Source organism: Gobius niger, assembly GCF_951799975.1.
Source record: "Gobius niger genome assembly, chromosome: 13".
Lineage (NCBI taxonomy): Eukaryota > Metazoa > Chordata > Actinopteri > Gobiiformes > Gobiidae > Gobius > Gobius niger.
This window is the reverse complement of record NC_136864.1, coordinates 2,436,045-2,453,065: the sequence shown is the minus strand read 5'-3', so window position 1 is coordinate 2,453,065 and position 17,021 is coordinate 2,436,045. Positions and strand designations below refer to the sequence as shown.

Here is a 17,021-nt window from a genome sequence, read left to right as displayed (position 1 = left end):
ACCCACCACCAACCCCACCAGAGGGGCCCTTTGGGGCAGGAGGACTCGCTCAAAGACATGTCAAACCTACCATCCAACCCAGCAGATCCCCACCCAGCCCAATATAATATACTATACCCTACATATAATATACTAAACCCACTCAAACACAGCTCTGCAGACCCACCAACAAAACTATACCCACACATGTATTTACCTCTGCAGTCGACTGTATCGTAAAGACACCATTGTTGCTTCTTTCTGCACAAACTGAGAAGAACCAGATCCATCATGAGCACCTTCTGCAAAAGGACAATGCAGAACATCCTGACCCCTGATCACTGTGAGGTACTGAGCCACTGCAGCCATTTCTGTTCATGAACATTTAAATAACAGTTTAACTGCTTTGTAGCAGCTGTTCTATTCATCTGATGTGTTTGTCTGGCAGAAACCATCCTCATTGTGCCTTTATCTGCACAAACCTGTGTGTCTCTTATCAGTTCGATGATTACAGATCCCACCTCCTGAAAGTGCACACTGTCGTTGTGTCCTTGGGCAAGACACTTCACCCACATTGCCCCCAGTGTCTGCGTACATTGGTGTATGAATGAGAGTATGAATGGGTGAGTGGATCCTTGCTGTAAAGCGCTTTGAGTGCCTAATGTAGGTGGAAAAGCGCTATATAAGTTGAGACCATTTACCATTTACCATTTACACTTAATCTTTCATGAAATATCGAAGGTTTTCATACCTAGTCCAAGACATTCATCTATTTCACGCTTTTCATCAGCAGAGAGATCCTTTTTCTTTCCCTTATTGCTTGAAAATGATTATCTGCTTAATAATATGGAACGTCCTTTTTCAGTAGTTTTTCCCTTAACTGGGCTTAACCTGAAAACTAATCATCCCAGGTCTCTGAGACTAATGTCAGTGATTCAAAGAGCCTGAGACACAAAACCATCCACGAGTTTCATTGAATTTTTTGTTTTTTTTACCTTAATGGCACTGAAATACAATTTGCATAATAATTCGCAAAGTGCTTTTTTTTCATTCCAAACTAGTGGAAAATAAGTTCCTGACAGTGGATGTAACAAGTGTAGCTGCAAGTTTTTAATCATATGTCACTTTTATGCAGGATTATAATGTAAATCAACATAAAAGTATATTATGAAATACATTTTAAAGGATCTGTGTCTGCTATTTTAGCCATTCCAAAGTTAAGTAAAGGCATTTATATGATATATTGTGCCTCTACCACTATGGAGCACTCAGTTTTGTGATAAATATAAGTATTTTCTGGAGGTATTTTTCAAACCCGGAAGACACAACGCTTCGATTCAGTTAACTCCGCCCCCTCTCTCCGCATATACTTTACCGTAATATAAAAAAACAGCAATAAGTGAAGTTTCTTCACGATGCAGTTATAAGGAGTTGACATCTGCAACACAGCTTCATAAATGGCTAACACACACGCTAACACACACGCTAACACACATGCTAACACACGCTAACACACACGCTAACACACATGCTAACACACACGCTAACACACACGCTAACACACATGCTAACACACGCTAACACACACGCTAACACACATGCTAACACACGCTAACACACACGCTAACACACATGCTAACACACACGCTAACACACACGCTAACACACATGCTAACACACGCTAACACACACGCTAACACACACGCTAACACACATGCTAACACACGCTAACACACACGCTAACACACATGCTAACACACGCTAACACACACTAACACACACGCTAACACACACGCTAACACACACGCTAACACACACGCTAACACACACGCTAATACACACGCTAACACACATGCTAACACACGCTAACACACATGCTAACACACGCTAACACACACTAACACACACGCTAACACACATGCTAACACACACTAACACACACGCTAACACACATGCTAACACACACTAACACACACGCTAACACACACGCTAACACACACGCTAACACACACGCTAACACACACGCTAATACACACGCTAACACACATGCTAACGCACGCTAACACACACGCTAATACACACGCTAACACACATACTAACACACAAGCTAACACACAAGCTAACACACATACTAACACACGCTAACACACATGCTAATACACATGCTAACACACACGCTAATACACATGCTAACACACAAGCTAACACACGCTAACACACACGCTAACACACACACCAACACACACGCTAATACACATGCTAACACACAAGCTAACACACACTAACACACACGCTAACACACACACCAACACACACGCTAATACACATGCTAACACACAAGCTAAAACACGCTAACACAGACACTAACACACATGCTCATACACACACTGACACACACGCTGACACACACGCTAACACACACGCTAACACACATGCTAACACACACGCTAATACACATGCTAACACACAAGCTAACACACGCTAACACACACGCTAACACACACACCAACACACACGCTAATACACATGCTAACACACAAGCTAACACACGCTAACACAGACACTAACACACACACCAACACACACGCTAACACACACGCTAACACACACACCAACACACACGCTAACACACATGCTAACACACATGCTAACACACAAGCTAACACACAAGCTAACACAGTATACGCCCAAAACTGAAATAACACAGTTCGGCGTGTGTGAGCGTTTGGCACACGCTGGCCAGATGGTGAAGGTGTGACAGCCCCATAACCGCTGTACTACCTCGCTCAAAAACATGTTTTGTTTGTTTTGAACTGGGGCCAACAAAATGTTCTAAACCTGTGATGGACTGAGATAAACTCTATCGTAGTCAGCGTTAGTCTGTCCTTCATTGAGGAAAATCAAACATTCACCTGGCCCCGCCCACGCACACCTCATTTATTACAGCATCTGCTCCTTCACTTGTATCGGCTTATCTTATGAGAGCTTGTGTCTGCGCCGAACCGGAGCGCCTCAGACCCGGAGCGCCTCAGACCCGGAGACCTCAGACCCAGAGCGCCTCAGACCCGGAGCGCCTCAGACCCGGAGACCTCAGACCCAGAGCGCCTCAGACCCGGAGACCTCAGACCCAGAGCGCCTCAGACCCGGAGACCTCAGACCCAGAGCGGCTCAGACCCGGAGACCTCAGACCCAGAGCGCCTCAGACCCAGAGCGGCTCAGACCCGGAGACCTCAGACCCGGAGACCTCAGACCCAGAGCGGCTCAGACCCGGAGCGCCTCAGATCCGGAGACCTCAGACCCAGAGCGCCTCAGATCCGGAGACCTCAGACCCGGAGACCTCAGACCCGGAGACCTCAGACCCAGAGCGCCTCAGACCCGGAGACCTCAGACCCGGAGACCTCAGACCCGGAGACCTCAGACCCGGAGACCTCAGACCCAGAGCGCCTCAGACCCGGAGACCTCAGACCCGGAGCTCCTCAGACCCGGAGACCTCAGACCCAGAGCGCCTCAGACCCGGAGCGCCTCAGACCCGGAGACCTCAGACCCAGAGCGCCTCAGACCCGGAGACCTCAGACCCAGAGCGCCTCAGACCCGGAGATCTCAGACCCAGAGACCTCAGACCCGGAGACCTCAGACCCAGAGCGCCTCAGACCCGGAGCAGAGAGTTCATAACGTGTGCTGGAGGAAGACTCTTCACTCTCACTTCTTCTCTCCGGGACCAGTCGCCATGATGGAGAAGGGGGAGAGACCGAACTGGGACAACCCTGTGCAGTTCTTCATGGCCTGCGTGACGTACGTGGTGGGAGTGGGAAACGTGTGGCGCTTCCCGTACCTGTGCCAGATGCACGGAGGAGGTGAGTGCTGCGTCTGCCACATCAGAACAGCAGAACTGAGGCCTCTCTGACCGTCGTCTGTACAGGGGCCTTCCTGATCCCCTACCTCCTGATGCTGTTCCTGGAGGGGATGCCTCTCTTCTACCTGGAGCTGGCCATTGGGCAGAAGATGCGCCTGGGCTGCATCGGAGCCTGGTCCTCCATCAGCCCGTACCTGGGGGGACTGGGTGAGTCACCTCCTCCATACAATAAGAAAATGGAGCTAATCGTGCTGTAATGAGACTTATGGAAATACTGATCACATTGTAGATAATGAGGGACCTGAAACCGAGCACATTTTCTCCAGTTTGGCTTTACCCAAATCCAAAAGCTTTTTGAAAACGGTCAAACAAGCAACAAAAATGAGACGAAAACATTTTTGTTTTACTTCAAAGTGAGCGTAGGGCTTTGATGTGGATGTGCTGTTCCATTTGTCCTCCACACATGACTCTTCAACTTTGGGTCCATCAGCTCCAGTCGTGCTGTGGAGCATCCAAGAGCTCTTTCGCAGACCTAAGTTGAATAGTTTAGGAGGAACACACAATGTCATGTGCTTCTTGCTTGGGGCCCCTTATCCTATATGGCACTGTGGTAGGGCTGTGCAATTAATCGAAATTTGATTACGATTTCGATTATTACACTAAACGATTACAAAATTAGCATAATCGATTTTATTTATTTTTTTCAATTTTTTTGGATTTTTTTTTTTCATTTAGTTTCTTCTGGCAAAGCAGACCTGCATTATTTCATGGCGCTGGGATTATTTTCCCTTCACATTTCACGTGTCATGGCTCGTGCTTTTGCCTGACATAAAAACAAATGGCGCTGTGTGATGATGTCATCAGGCTGCGCTGCTCAGTTTACTTGTGCAGGTGTGAGGGCCGGCCAGCAGGGGGCAGGTGTGAAACAGAGACCTCTCCTTAATCGAGGCGAACTTTAAATCATTTGTACTTTTATGACTGTTCAGAAAACAGAAAATATTCAGCATCGTTTTAAAAATATATATATATACATAAATAAAAAATACTTTTTTTAAAGGCAACAAATAATCGTTTGAATAATCATGATTTCAATTATGACAAAAATAATCGTGATTACTATTTTTTCAATAATCGAGCAGCCCTACACTGTGGATCCTTCAGTTTTAGGTTCTTGAAACGCTAACTCTCCTGTCCCTGACGCCAGGCGTTGCCACTGTGCTCATCTCCCTCTACCTGTGCCTCTACTTCAACGTCATCAACAGCTGGAGCTTCTGGTACCTCTTCCACTCTTTTCAGGTGAGCAGCCCCAGTGTGCAATAAAAAAATAAATCCTCAATGAACACAGACATTGTCAGCCATCAGTGTCTCTGTCTGTGATGTTTTCTTCAACTATTTGTTGTTTTGTGCCAGACATCGCGGATCCTTATTGGGAAAATAGCAAGAGAGGAGAAGGACCGTGACCTCCAGAGGTCGCACTTCAAGTACATGATGAAAAAAATAAAGTGCACTCACAGAAATGTCTTTCACCCCGTGCTGTGTCCAGGCGGTCCTGCCCTGGTCCACCTGTCCGCTCTCAGCCAATGGGACGCAGCCACTGGAGGAGTGCACCGTGGCCACGCCCACGCAGTACTTCTTCTACAGGGAGACTCTGAACATCTCCCCCAACATCGAGTACAACGGGGGGGTGCACAGGGGACTAGCGCTGTGCCTGACGCTGGCCTGGTGCATGACCTTCCTGTTCATCGTCAAAGGAATCAAGTCGAGCGGCAAAGTACGTTTATCTCCCAGCGTCACATTCATCTCCTGAACACACAGTAAATAATAACTGCAAATAAGATGAGTCAGAAGAAACTCTGAGGACAGAATGTGCTCTTGGCTTCTTAACCGCCGTCTCCTCTCAGTTTTATAGATCAGGTCCCAGTGAACCTGCTGATTTGTTTGTCTGTTTCAGGTGGTTTACTTCACAGCGACCTTCCCTTACATCGTGCTGACCATCTACCTGATCCGTGGCCTGACTCTGCACGGAGCCACCAACGGCATCATCTACTTGTTTACACCAAAGGTACGGGTGAAGCTGGTCGACCTGATTGTTCCTCTGTGCTCTCCTGGTTTTGATAGAGGAGCTGGATAACTTCTCCTCTCTGTGCTCTCCTGGTTTTGATAGAGGAGCTGGATAACTTCTCCTCTCTGTGCTCTCCTGGCTTAGATAGAGGAGCTGAATAACTTCTCCTCTCTGTGCTCTCCTGGTTTAGATGGAGGAGCTGAATAACTTCTCCTCTCTGTGCTCTCCTGGTTTAGATGGAGGAGCTGGCTAACCCAAACGCCTGGATCAACGCGGCCACACAGATCTTCTACTCGTTAGCCCTGGGCTTTGGCTCCCTCATCGCCTTCTCCTCCTACAACCAATACAACTACAACTTCGAGCGGCACGCCGTCATGGTGACACTAATCAACAGCTTCACATCCATCTTCGCCAGCATCGTGACCTTCGCCATCTACGGCTTCAAAGCCACCCTCAACTACGAGAACTGCCTGGACAGGTCAGATCATGGATCTATGATACAGTTCGATCGTCTGCAAAAAACACAGCCGTGGGAACCCAGGGTGCTAAGAGCGCTGCAGCACCCCCTGGTGGATAGTTTACGCAGTGTAGTAGTAAAAGTGTTTTTGAGGTCAGTCTTATTCCTTAGCGCCCCCTAACCAGTCTACATGGAGTCCGAGTGGACCCTGTTCTCCTCCTCCATTGTCGATGCGGCTGCTCGCAGTTGTGGCCGTAAGGTCTCTGGTGCCTGTCGCGGCGGCAATCCCCGAACCCGGTGGTGGCGCCCAGAAGTAAGGGATGCCGTCAAGCTGAAGAAGGAGTCCTACCTGGCCTTGTTGGCTTGTGGGACTCCGGAGGCAGCTGAGAGGTACCGGCAGGCCAAGTGTGCTGCAGCTCGTGCGGTCACAGAGGCAAAAACTCGTGTCTGGGAGGAGTTCGGAGAAGCCATGGAGGAAGACTATCGGTCGGCCTCGAAGAAATTCTGGCAAACCATCCGACGCCTCAGGAGGGGGAAGCAGTGCTTCACCAACACTGTTTACAGTGCGGGTGGGGGGCTGCTGACCTCGACTGGGGATGTCGTCGGGCGGTGGAAGGAGTACTTCGAGGACCTCCTCAACCCCGTCGTCAAGTCTTCCGATGAAGAAGCAGAGGCTGGGGACTCGGAGGTGGGCTCGCCCATCACCGGGGCTGAAGTCACCGAGGTGCTCGAGGGTGCATGGGAGTTCGCCCAACCAGTCCACATGTGTTTTGTGGATCTGGAGAAGGCGTTCGACCGCGTCCCTTGTGGTGCCCTGTGGGGGGTGCTCCGGGAGTATGGGGTCCGGGGCCCTCTGCTAAGGGCTGTCCGTTCCCTGTATGAGCAGCAGGAGCTTGGTTCGCATTGCCGGCAGTAAGTCAGACCTGTTCCCGGTGCGTGTTGGTCTCCGCCAGGGCTGCCCTTTGTCACCGGTTCTGTTCATTACTTTTATGGACAGAATTTCTAGGCGCAGCCAGGGGCCGGAGGGTGTCCGGTTTGGGAGCCTCAGGATCTCATCTCTGCTGTTTGCAGATGATGTTGTTCTGTTGGCTTCAACAAATCAGGACCTTCAGCTGCTCTGGGGCGGTTTGCAGCCGAGTGTGTAGCGGCCGGGATGAGGATCAGCACCTCCAAATCTGAGGCCATGGTTCTCCTTCCCCTCTACAGGTCGGTGGGGAGTCCTTACCTCAAGTGGAGGAGTTCAAGTGTCTCGGGGTCTTGTTCTCAGTGAGGGACGGATGGAGCGTGAGATCGACAGACGGATCAGTGCGGCGTCAGCAGTGATGCGGTCGCTGTATCGGTCTGTCGTGGTGAAGAGGGAGCTGAGTCGGAGGGCAAAGCTCTCGATTTACCGATCGATCTACGTTCCCACCCTCACCTATGGTCATGAGATTTGGGTCATGACCGAAAGGACAAGATCGCGAATACAAGCGGCCGAAATGAGTTTCCTTCGCAGGGTGTCTGGGCGCACCCTGCGAGATCGGGTGAGGAGCTCAGTTACCCGGGAGGAGCTCGGAGTAGAGTCGCTGCTCCTTCACGTCGAAAGGAGCAGCTGAGGTGGCTCGGGCATCTGTTCCGGATGCCTCCTGGTCGCCTCCCGCGGGAGGTGTTCCAGGCATGTCCTAGTGGGACAAGGCCTCGTGGAAGACCCAGGACACGGTGGTGGGACTATGTCTCCGAGCTGGCCTGGTGTCGCCTCGGGGTCAGAACAGCTGGAGGAGGTGTGTGTGGGTCGGGAAGTTTGGGCATCTCTGCTGAGACGCTGCCCCCGCGACCCGGCCCAGGATAAAGCGGAAGAAAATGAATGGATGGATGGATGGTATTGAATACAGTTGAGTTTGTTCGATAGAAATGTCTTTATATTTTGTGGCTCGAGTGAGAGGCGGAGCTGTATCTAGCTAAGCTAACTGTTAGCATATTTTAAATCTTTTAAAAACAGAAGGACTTTTTGGCTGGGCTTATCGGGATCCTTTCAATAAAACATAAAAAACAACTAAAACAATCATGTGTCAACGTTAAGGATTTTTAATCCAATTCTAGATTGGACGTGGCCATAGACATTGGAACGAATGGCCATTTTGGCGGCCATCTTGTGACTGACCCAGTGCACTGAAATCAAACGGGAAACACCACTTCTTTATCTATTTTGATTGATCATTGTGACTGACCTTATGTCAGATCTGGCAAGAAAACAACAGTCATGAATTCCATCGAATAAAAGTTTAAATTCTGTCTTTGGTCAGGACATCATTTCATTGAGAACACACAGTAAATATTATAGGCCGTGATATTTCTATCACAAACAATGAAAGAGGAAACCACTGAATTAAAAATATTGGTTCTAATCTGGACCAAACTCATTCTTACCTTTAACATATTTGTATCTTCCTCATTGGTTCTTTGTTTTTAGGGTGCGTCTTCTGCTCATCAACACCTTCAGTCTGGCTGAAGACCTCGTCTCCCTGGAGAACGTGCTTGAGTGGGTGGAGAAGCTGAACTCCTCGTTTCCTTTGGAGTTTGCAGAGATCGCTGACAAAGTGGAGACCTGTGATCTCAACAAAGAGCTGGACACGGTGAGCTGTGGATGAACTCATAAGCAGGCGTGAGGAGACCGGGGGGGCTAATCTGGTGAAAGTGTCTGACCCGGTGCTGTTGTGTCCAGGCGGTGGAGGGCACAGGTCTGGCCTACATCGTTTACAGCGAGGCCATCACCAACATGCCCCTGCCACAGCTCTGGTCTGTGCTCTTCTTCTTCATGCTGCTGTTGATGGGCATGGGCACCATGATCGGCAGCGTGACGGCCATCACCACCCCCCTGAGGGACCTCAAGGTCTTCTCCAACGTGAGAGAAGAGCTGCTCAACGGTACAGACGCGACTGCCCATGGGACACAAAGTTTGTGAGCGGTTGGCGGAGGGTTCGTTGGTGCAGATTTGTGCAGCCGCCCTGCCCGGGGCCTTTCTGTGGACTTTGCATGTTTTTTTGTGTCTGTAGGTTTCCTCCGGATGTTCCGGTTTCCCCGACTATCCACTTGCTGGCAGGACTGCTCCTGATTGGTGAACCCTAACCCTGCCGTGTGTGTTCCAGGGCTTGTGTGCGTCTTCTGCCTCCTGCTCGGGCTGGGCTTCACCACTCCGTCAGGAAACTACTGGTTCTCCATATTCAACGACTACGGCTGCAGCTTCTCCCTGTTCTTCGTGGTGTTTTTTGAGCTCATCGCTGTCAGTTACATCTACGGCCTCAAGAGGTGCGTCCTGCTCAACCGTATCAGTCCATTCTGCTTCTCACAAAACACTTAACATAAGGACGTGTTTATGACATTACATGACAATAATGCACTTCTGAAAACCAAGAGAAAAGATACATTTCACCCTTCAGAGAAAAGACTCTTTGAACTGTTTGAACAATGTGCTGTCAAACAAGTCATGTCAAATAAATCCACATTGATTTATCCAATGGACAACACTGTCAGTCTGCTCTCAGGCTCCTCGTTCTCAAATTCTATCATAAAGTTTGTCTCGGCCCACCCTGCTTAAGACGCTCCATGAGGAAAACGGCCTCAGCATCAGAGTGGACTAACTGTCCACTTTGTTCTCTCAGACCGCAGGTGTTTGGTCCAGGCAGCATTACTACATAAACTGTGTCCTCATACAGCAGTTACTGCAGAGTTACTGCAGAGGTCCTGTATGAGTACATGAAGGCGTAGGATGAGAAGGGCTTTGGTTAAGTTTTCTGAGATGTTGGTTTATGAGCTGCTTTTCCAAATGACAGGTTTTATAAAGACGTTGAGGACATGCTGGGCCATGAGCCGAACTGGTACTGGAAGATCATGTTGGGAGGAGTCAGCCCCCTCCTCCTGTTCGCTGTGCTCATATTCTGCATCGTCAACTACATCCAGGGCGGCACCCCCACCTACCAGGCCTGGAGCAAGGAGCTGGTGAGGCTGGCACACAGCGGGGCATCTCCAGCGCCTCTGTACATGTTTGTAACGGTGCTGTGCTTTTCCTCAGGGTCGGTCGGTGATCACAGAGTATCCCGTCTTTGGACAAGCCATGATCGGACTGTTGATAGTGTCGTCTATCATGTGTGTACCAGTGACTGCTCTGTACGTTTACTGTACGAGGAGACGGCCTGGAGGCACAGGGAGAACATAGACCCACCACCAACCCCACCAGAGGGGCCCTTTGGGGCAGGGGGACTCGCTCAGAGACAGTATAAATGTCTGTCCTGGTAAAACCTAGATTCAAGATTCAACATTTTTAATTTGTCAAACCATGTGAATGGGAGTTCAGCTTCCCGATGGCCTTGTGTATGAAACTGTTCTTCAGTCGACTGGAACTGACCCGTAGATTCCGCCGAGAGTCGCCTCCTGAAGTGACGGTGTGAATGGGGCGTAGGGTCCCCTTTGTGGGTGAGACTGGTGGAGTACATGTCCTTTGTAGAGGGTAGAGGGGCTCCTCAGATCTTCTCTGCTGCTCTCACGATGTGCTGGAGGCGCCTTCGGCAGGAGGCAGTGCTGGCGCCACAGTGATGGAGCTGGTCAGGGTGCTCTCTATAGTCCCTGTGTAGAAGAACCTCACAGTGATGGAGCTGGTCAGGATGCTCTCTATAGTCCCTCTGTAGAAGAACCGCACAGTGATGGAGCTGGTCAGGGTACTCTCTATAGTCCCTCTGTAGAAGAACCGCACAGTGATGGAGCTGGTCAGGGTGCTCTCTATAGTCCCTCTGTAGAAGAACCTCACAGTGATGGAGCTGGTCAGGATGCTCTCTATAGTCCCTCTGTAGAAGAACCTCACAGATGGAGCTGGTCAGGGTGCTCTCTATAGTCCCTCTGTAGAAGAACCTCACATTGATGGTCAGGATGCTCTCTATAGTCCCTCTGTAGAAGAACCGCACAGTGATGGAGCTGGTCAGGATGCTCTCTATAGTCCCTCTGTAGAAGAACCGCACAGTGATGGAGCTGGTCAGGGTGCTCTATAGTCCCTCTGTAGAAGAACCGCACAGTGATGGAGCTGGTCAGGATGCTCTCTATAGTCCCTCTGTAGAAGAATCCCCACCCAGCCCAATATAATATACTATACCCTATATATAATATACAAAACCCACTCAAACACAGCTCTGCAGACCAACAAACCATACCCACACATGTATTTACCTCTGCAGTCGACTGTATCGTAAAGACACCATTGTTGCTGCTTTCTGCACAAACTGAGAAGAGCCAGATCCATCATGAGCACCTTCTGCAGAACATCCTGACCAGCTGCATCACTGTGAGGTACAGGGCTGTAGGAACCTCGGCACAGAGTGAGAGATCATCGGTAATACAAGTGAGCACGTTGTTTGTGAAGGCTCTCATTCATCCAGGGAGTTTCCATCGTAGAAAAGGTGAAATCAACAACTCTAAGTTACTTTCCTAAAATAAAAGGACATTGCAGAACTCGGTCATTAAATGTCAGCTTCATTTTCACAACAATAAAAGAATAAAAGGATCAAAACAAGCAGGGAAAAGCTGTTTTTTTATTCCAATATCAACATGAAAGTACGTTAATACAAATAAAAATACATTTTAAGGGAAGTATTCAGTAACATGTATTCTCCACAACATTCTCAACATGTTTTGTATATTAGATTTGTAAACACTGTAAATGTAAAACTGTACTACTCCGCATTCAGAATGATTATGCAAATTATGTTTTTGTCTGATCATCATTTAACGGCGGAGGATAAAATGAATGTGGTTGAAAAAAACCTCCCAATCATATAAAATAGTTATAGTTGTAAAGAACTGAAAATGGTCATTTGTTGAATTTGCAGCATTAGGAGGTCATATATACTGAAATCAAAAGCTATTTCAATCAAAAACATCTTGTGACAAAGTGGGTTTGTCCCCATTATGTATTTTGGTTACTTTGCTTTATTTGTCTCATTTGCAATATACACCAGCCAACAATAACCCTCAGATTCATGTATAGGTTAATAATTATATCACATTGTCCATTTAAAACTTTGTTTATTCATTTACTCAGACATTTACCTGTTTCACCTGGTGAGAAAGGAAGGGGCATGGTCTGTGTCGGCCATTTTAAAATCTTGGGCTGGACCATGTGGCGGGGGGAAACCGGTTAAACTTTGCTTTGTGTTTCCTTTTGTGTATGATTTTGATTTGTATCTTTGTAGTTTTGAACACTTATCATTTTGTCACTAAACTTGTTCATTTTATGTACAAGGATCACTTGCCAGATAAAGTTATTGTTGGAACTCAATGAACTAATGGTACTAACCTATGGGAGGTCCTTTCCCATGAGGGGAAGTATAAAACCTGACTGCGTCTAGTCACTGGGGGCCATTTTGTATGTGACATCTGTGTGTCAGAGAAGTTCCTTTTGCGTGACAATAAATGTCTGGTGAGAACTCTACCTTTGTTAAGTCTGCCTGCCCATTTTGACCCCTCGTGGCCGGCTTCCTCACACATCTCAACAGGTAAAGCTATATTTTACCATAGGACCTTCTTTGAGCAGCTTCAAAATTCTTAAATCCTTTAAACTTGTGAGTTTCTGGACAGTTTCTGCTTGGATTTGTTTGCAGGATGTTAGAATAGCCTCCCAGAGCTGCTGTTTGGATGAAAACTGCCTCCCACCCTCATAGAAGTTTCGCTTGAGGCTCCGGTTCTCAATAGGGTTGAGGTCAGGGGCGGAGGGGGTCCACATCATGAGCTTCTCTCCTTTGATGCAGAGGTTTTCTTTACAGCAGGACACGGTGCGTTGTCAGGCATGAAGATGATTTTCGGGGAAAACACGGCTCTTCTTTTTGTACCACAGAAGAAAGTGAATTGAAAAACTTTTTTCTTTTACCTTTATGAAACTGAAATACAATTTGCAGAATCATTTGGAATGCAAAAGTTTTATAAGGTGTGAGTAAATTGAATAAAATTGGGAGCTCCTACTCTTTTTACTTTTTTACTGTTGCTTCATTCTTCATTCATACCCCCCTTCTTTAACCATGCGCATTTTCTCCCCAGTTTCTCCGGCTTTACCTAAAGTCAACAGTGTAATGCCTCATTTGAAAGCTAGGACCTACAAAGCTGACTCTAACTTGTTTGTCACGTTGTTGTAAACCCTGTGTATTTTTTTTACATGTTGTTGTTTGTTCATTGCTTTTTAGTCACTTTTTTGTCGCTCTTTTGGAGGGTTTTTTGCCATTCTCATCACTTTTTTCGTTGCTTTTCTGTTGTGTTTTCGTCACGTTTTCTGCACTTTTTTATGGAGGACCGTGGCTGCCAAAACAATAAATATATCTATAAATAAATATAAAAATATTTAAATCTATAAATCAATAAAGATCAAATTTGCAAAGAAATGCATACATTTATTATAATACATGCTTATTTATAATTTATAATAATACGTGTGTATTTATTCATGTATTTTTTTATTTATGCATTTATTTCTATATTTATTTATTTATCTATCTATTTTTGTATTAATTTATTCATGTATTTATGCATTTATTTGTGTATTTCTCTTAATGTGTGCAAATCATGGGGTGGGTCTGGATGCCGCTGCTGTAAGGTAATAAAATAAAGATCAAATTTGCAAAGAAATGCATGCATTTATTATAATAAGTTAATTTATTTATTTATGTAGTGATTTATTTATGTGTTTTTTCTTATTATTTAAACGCAATAAAAATGCGACAAAAATTAATCCAAAAAATGACAAAATTTTGAAAATAAAAACAACATAAAGTGACACGACACAGCAACAACGCGAGGAAAAAAATAAGTTTTGCGGGTCTTAGCTTTCAAATGAGCTGGTACACAGGCCTATAGTAGGGCTGAAACAACTAATTGATTAATCGACAACTAATCGATTTCTAAAAAAGTTGTCAACTATTTCAGTAATCGATTAATCGTTTTCTAGCAAACACAGATTAAAATAGAGCAAAAAACCCATGACAATTATGTATTTTGGATGAAAACCTACTTTGTTTTTAAAGTGAGGGTCTGTAGTGTTTTGTACATTATACATTTCATAAATATCTGTCTGTGTCGTCCAATCAGAAATCAGAATTAGCACAAAGAGCCTCCTACAAACGTTTACTTTAAGTTTATTCCATCAACATGTCCTCAAGCGGTGTCACTTTAGCTTCTGTGATAAAAAAAGATGAAGAAATACAATTTCCATGCCCCTTTCACAGCCAAGCGATTAATCGATTAATCGTAAAAATAATCGGTAGATTAATCGATTACCAAAATAATCGTTAGTTGCAGCCCTAGCCTATAGCCATAGAGGACAGCATGCATTCAGTTTCTACAGGTGGTAAGAGGTTAATGTATGCAAATCATGGGGCGGGTCTTGAGGCCGCTGCTGTGAGGTCATTGGTTAATCTTTCTCCATGCACACAGATAGTAGAGATAACTATCTGTGCCACTGTCAGACTGAAGCAGAGCTCATGTTTGTCAGTGTCTGTGCTGGAAAAGGCGTCTGAAATCAGTCTGTGCTTAGGTTAACCAATGAGCTTACAGCAGCGGCCTCAAGACCCGCCCCCTGATTTGCATAGATTAAGAGAAATACACAAATAAATACAGAAATACATGAATAAAAAAATGAATACAAAATACAGAAATAGATACAGAAATAAATAAATTAATACAAAATAAATAAATAGATACAGAAATAAATACATTAATACATAATAAGTAAATACAGAAATAAATAAAAAAATACATGAATAAATACAAAATAAATAAAGAAATATATTAATACAGAAAGAAATAAACAGATACATAAATAAATAAATGAATACAAAATTAATAATACAGAAATTTAAAAAAAATACATAAATAAATAAATAAAAAATATATAAAAAAAATAAATGCACTTATAATAAATGCATGCATTTCTTTGCAAATTTGATCTTTATTTTATTTTATTTTTTATATATTTTTATTTATAGATATATTTATTGTTTTGGCAGCCACGGTCCTCCATACTTTTTTGTTGTGTTTTTAACAATCAATTCAATTCAACTTTATTCCGGACTCGTAGTCCATTCAAAATGAAATAAAAAACAAGACAAACAATTAAAATGGCATTTTAAAAAGACAATCATGCCAATGCCTCCACAAGTCAGATTGATAACGTGTCGCACTGTATTTTATATTTGTGAGGTACAATATTATTTCATTTTCAGACACATAAAGCTGTACATCAAAGTTCGCAGTACGGCCTGTACATGTTCACTCTGGCATTGACAAACATTTCTGAGGCACTTGACCATCTCGGCTTCTTCAAAAGCTCACGCAGAGCATCGTTATCGGCTCCTGCAGCTGCACATGCTTTCTTATACTGAGTCCAGAGATGAGCCGTGTACAAGGGAGTACAGTACGCTTTCAGTCAGCTTTACTGTCTCTGCACAACAGCCAAAATTCCGCGCCAGAGTATTAGCCTGGGCAGACAACACTCTGCATTGTCTATAGATATCATCATCATCATCATCGCCATCATCATCATCATCATCATCATCATCATCGTCAGACATGTCCTCAGTGATGATGTGCCCGAGGTACAACATGTAATACATCATTACACAAATAAAAGTTGGGAAAAGTCATGTTCTTGTCTTCCTTGGTTTTACAAATCGTAACTCTTCAAACTGTTATACTTAACCCCTTAACTCCGACCTGAACCGAGCACATTTTCTCCAGTTTGGCTTTACCCCAGTCCAAAAGCTTCTGGAAAAATGACAAAAAAGTGACAAAAAAGTGAGAAAACATGGGCAAAAAGGTGACAAAAAATTGATGAAAAAGTGGCAAAAATGTCACAATAATGTCACAAGAAATTGACAAGAAATTGACGGAAAAATGACCAAAATGTGACAAAAAATGACCAAAATGTGACCAAAAAATGACAAAAATTGGATGAAAAAATTACGAAAAAATAACAAAAATTGTGATAAAAACTGACAAAAAAATGACAAAAATTTGATAAAAAATTTGACAAAAAATGACAAAGAAATTACAAAAAATTGATAAAAAAAATTACGAAAAAATTACCAAAATGTGACACAAAAAAATTACAAAAATGTGACAAAAATGAGTTGAAACCCTCCCCAAAAAAATGATGAAAAAAAAAATCTGATGACGTGAGGAAAAAGATCCTCTCGGTTCAGGCGGGAGTTAAGAGGTTCATGTCATGTTCCAGACCATAGGTAGAGCAGATACTGAGGAGCAGCTGTAAACCAGCTGTACTTGGACTAAAGGCTTTGAGTTTAGTCGACAGTTTGTCTAAATACAGGTTAAATAACACTGGGGACAGAACACCCCCCTGTTGGACCCCATTGCTCACTGGCCAGATACACTTTTCCCCCATTTAATTTGCACTGTTCGCTGTAAGTACCAATATGCTAAAAAAAAACATAACTGGGTATACCTTTTTGAAAGTCAAACTGGAGAAGAGGTTAGATGGACCAATATATAAGAATTACAAAGAACTACAGTGTGATAGGCCTAAAGGTTTGTATCTACGTCCCGGGTCTTTTCTGTGTTTCTAGAAACAGAAATAGGTTAGAGGAGTCGTCTGAGTCAAACATTCACCTGGCCCTGCCCACACATTTCTTATTATTTTATTATAG

General features: G+C 44.9%; 1 protein-coding gene across 1 annotated transcript; it reads left to right on the top strand.

Moving 5' to 3' along the window:
- Positions 1-3,709: 3,709 nt before the first annotated feature.
- LOC306972742 (sodium- and chloride-dependent transporter XTRP3-like) lies at positions 3,710-10,543 on the top strand (the record flags this gene model as incomplete). The annotated part of the gene is made up of 11 exons (XM_079569448.1): positions 3,710-3,833; positions 3,899-4,039; positions 5,037-5,128; positions 5,376-5,603; positions 5,784-5,894; positions 6,131-6,372; positions 8,801-8,963; positions 9,053-9,254; positions 9,477-9,636; positions 10,161-10,326; positions 10,400-10,543. 11 exons carry the CDS (start codon positions 3,710-3,712, stop codon positions 10,541-10,543), a joined length of 1,773 nt encoding a protein of 590 aa, XP_079425574.1.
- Between the last annotated feature and the right edge of the window lie 6,478 nt (positions 10,544-17,021).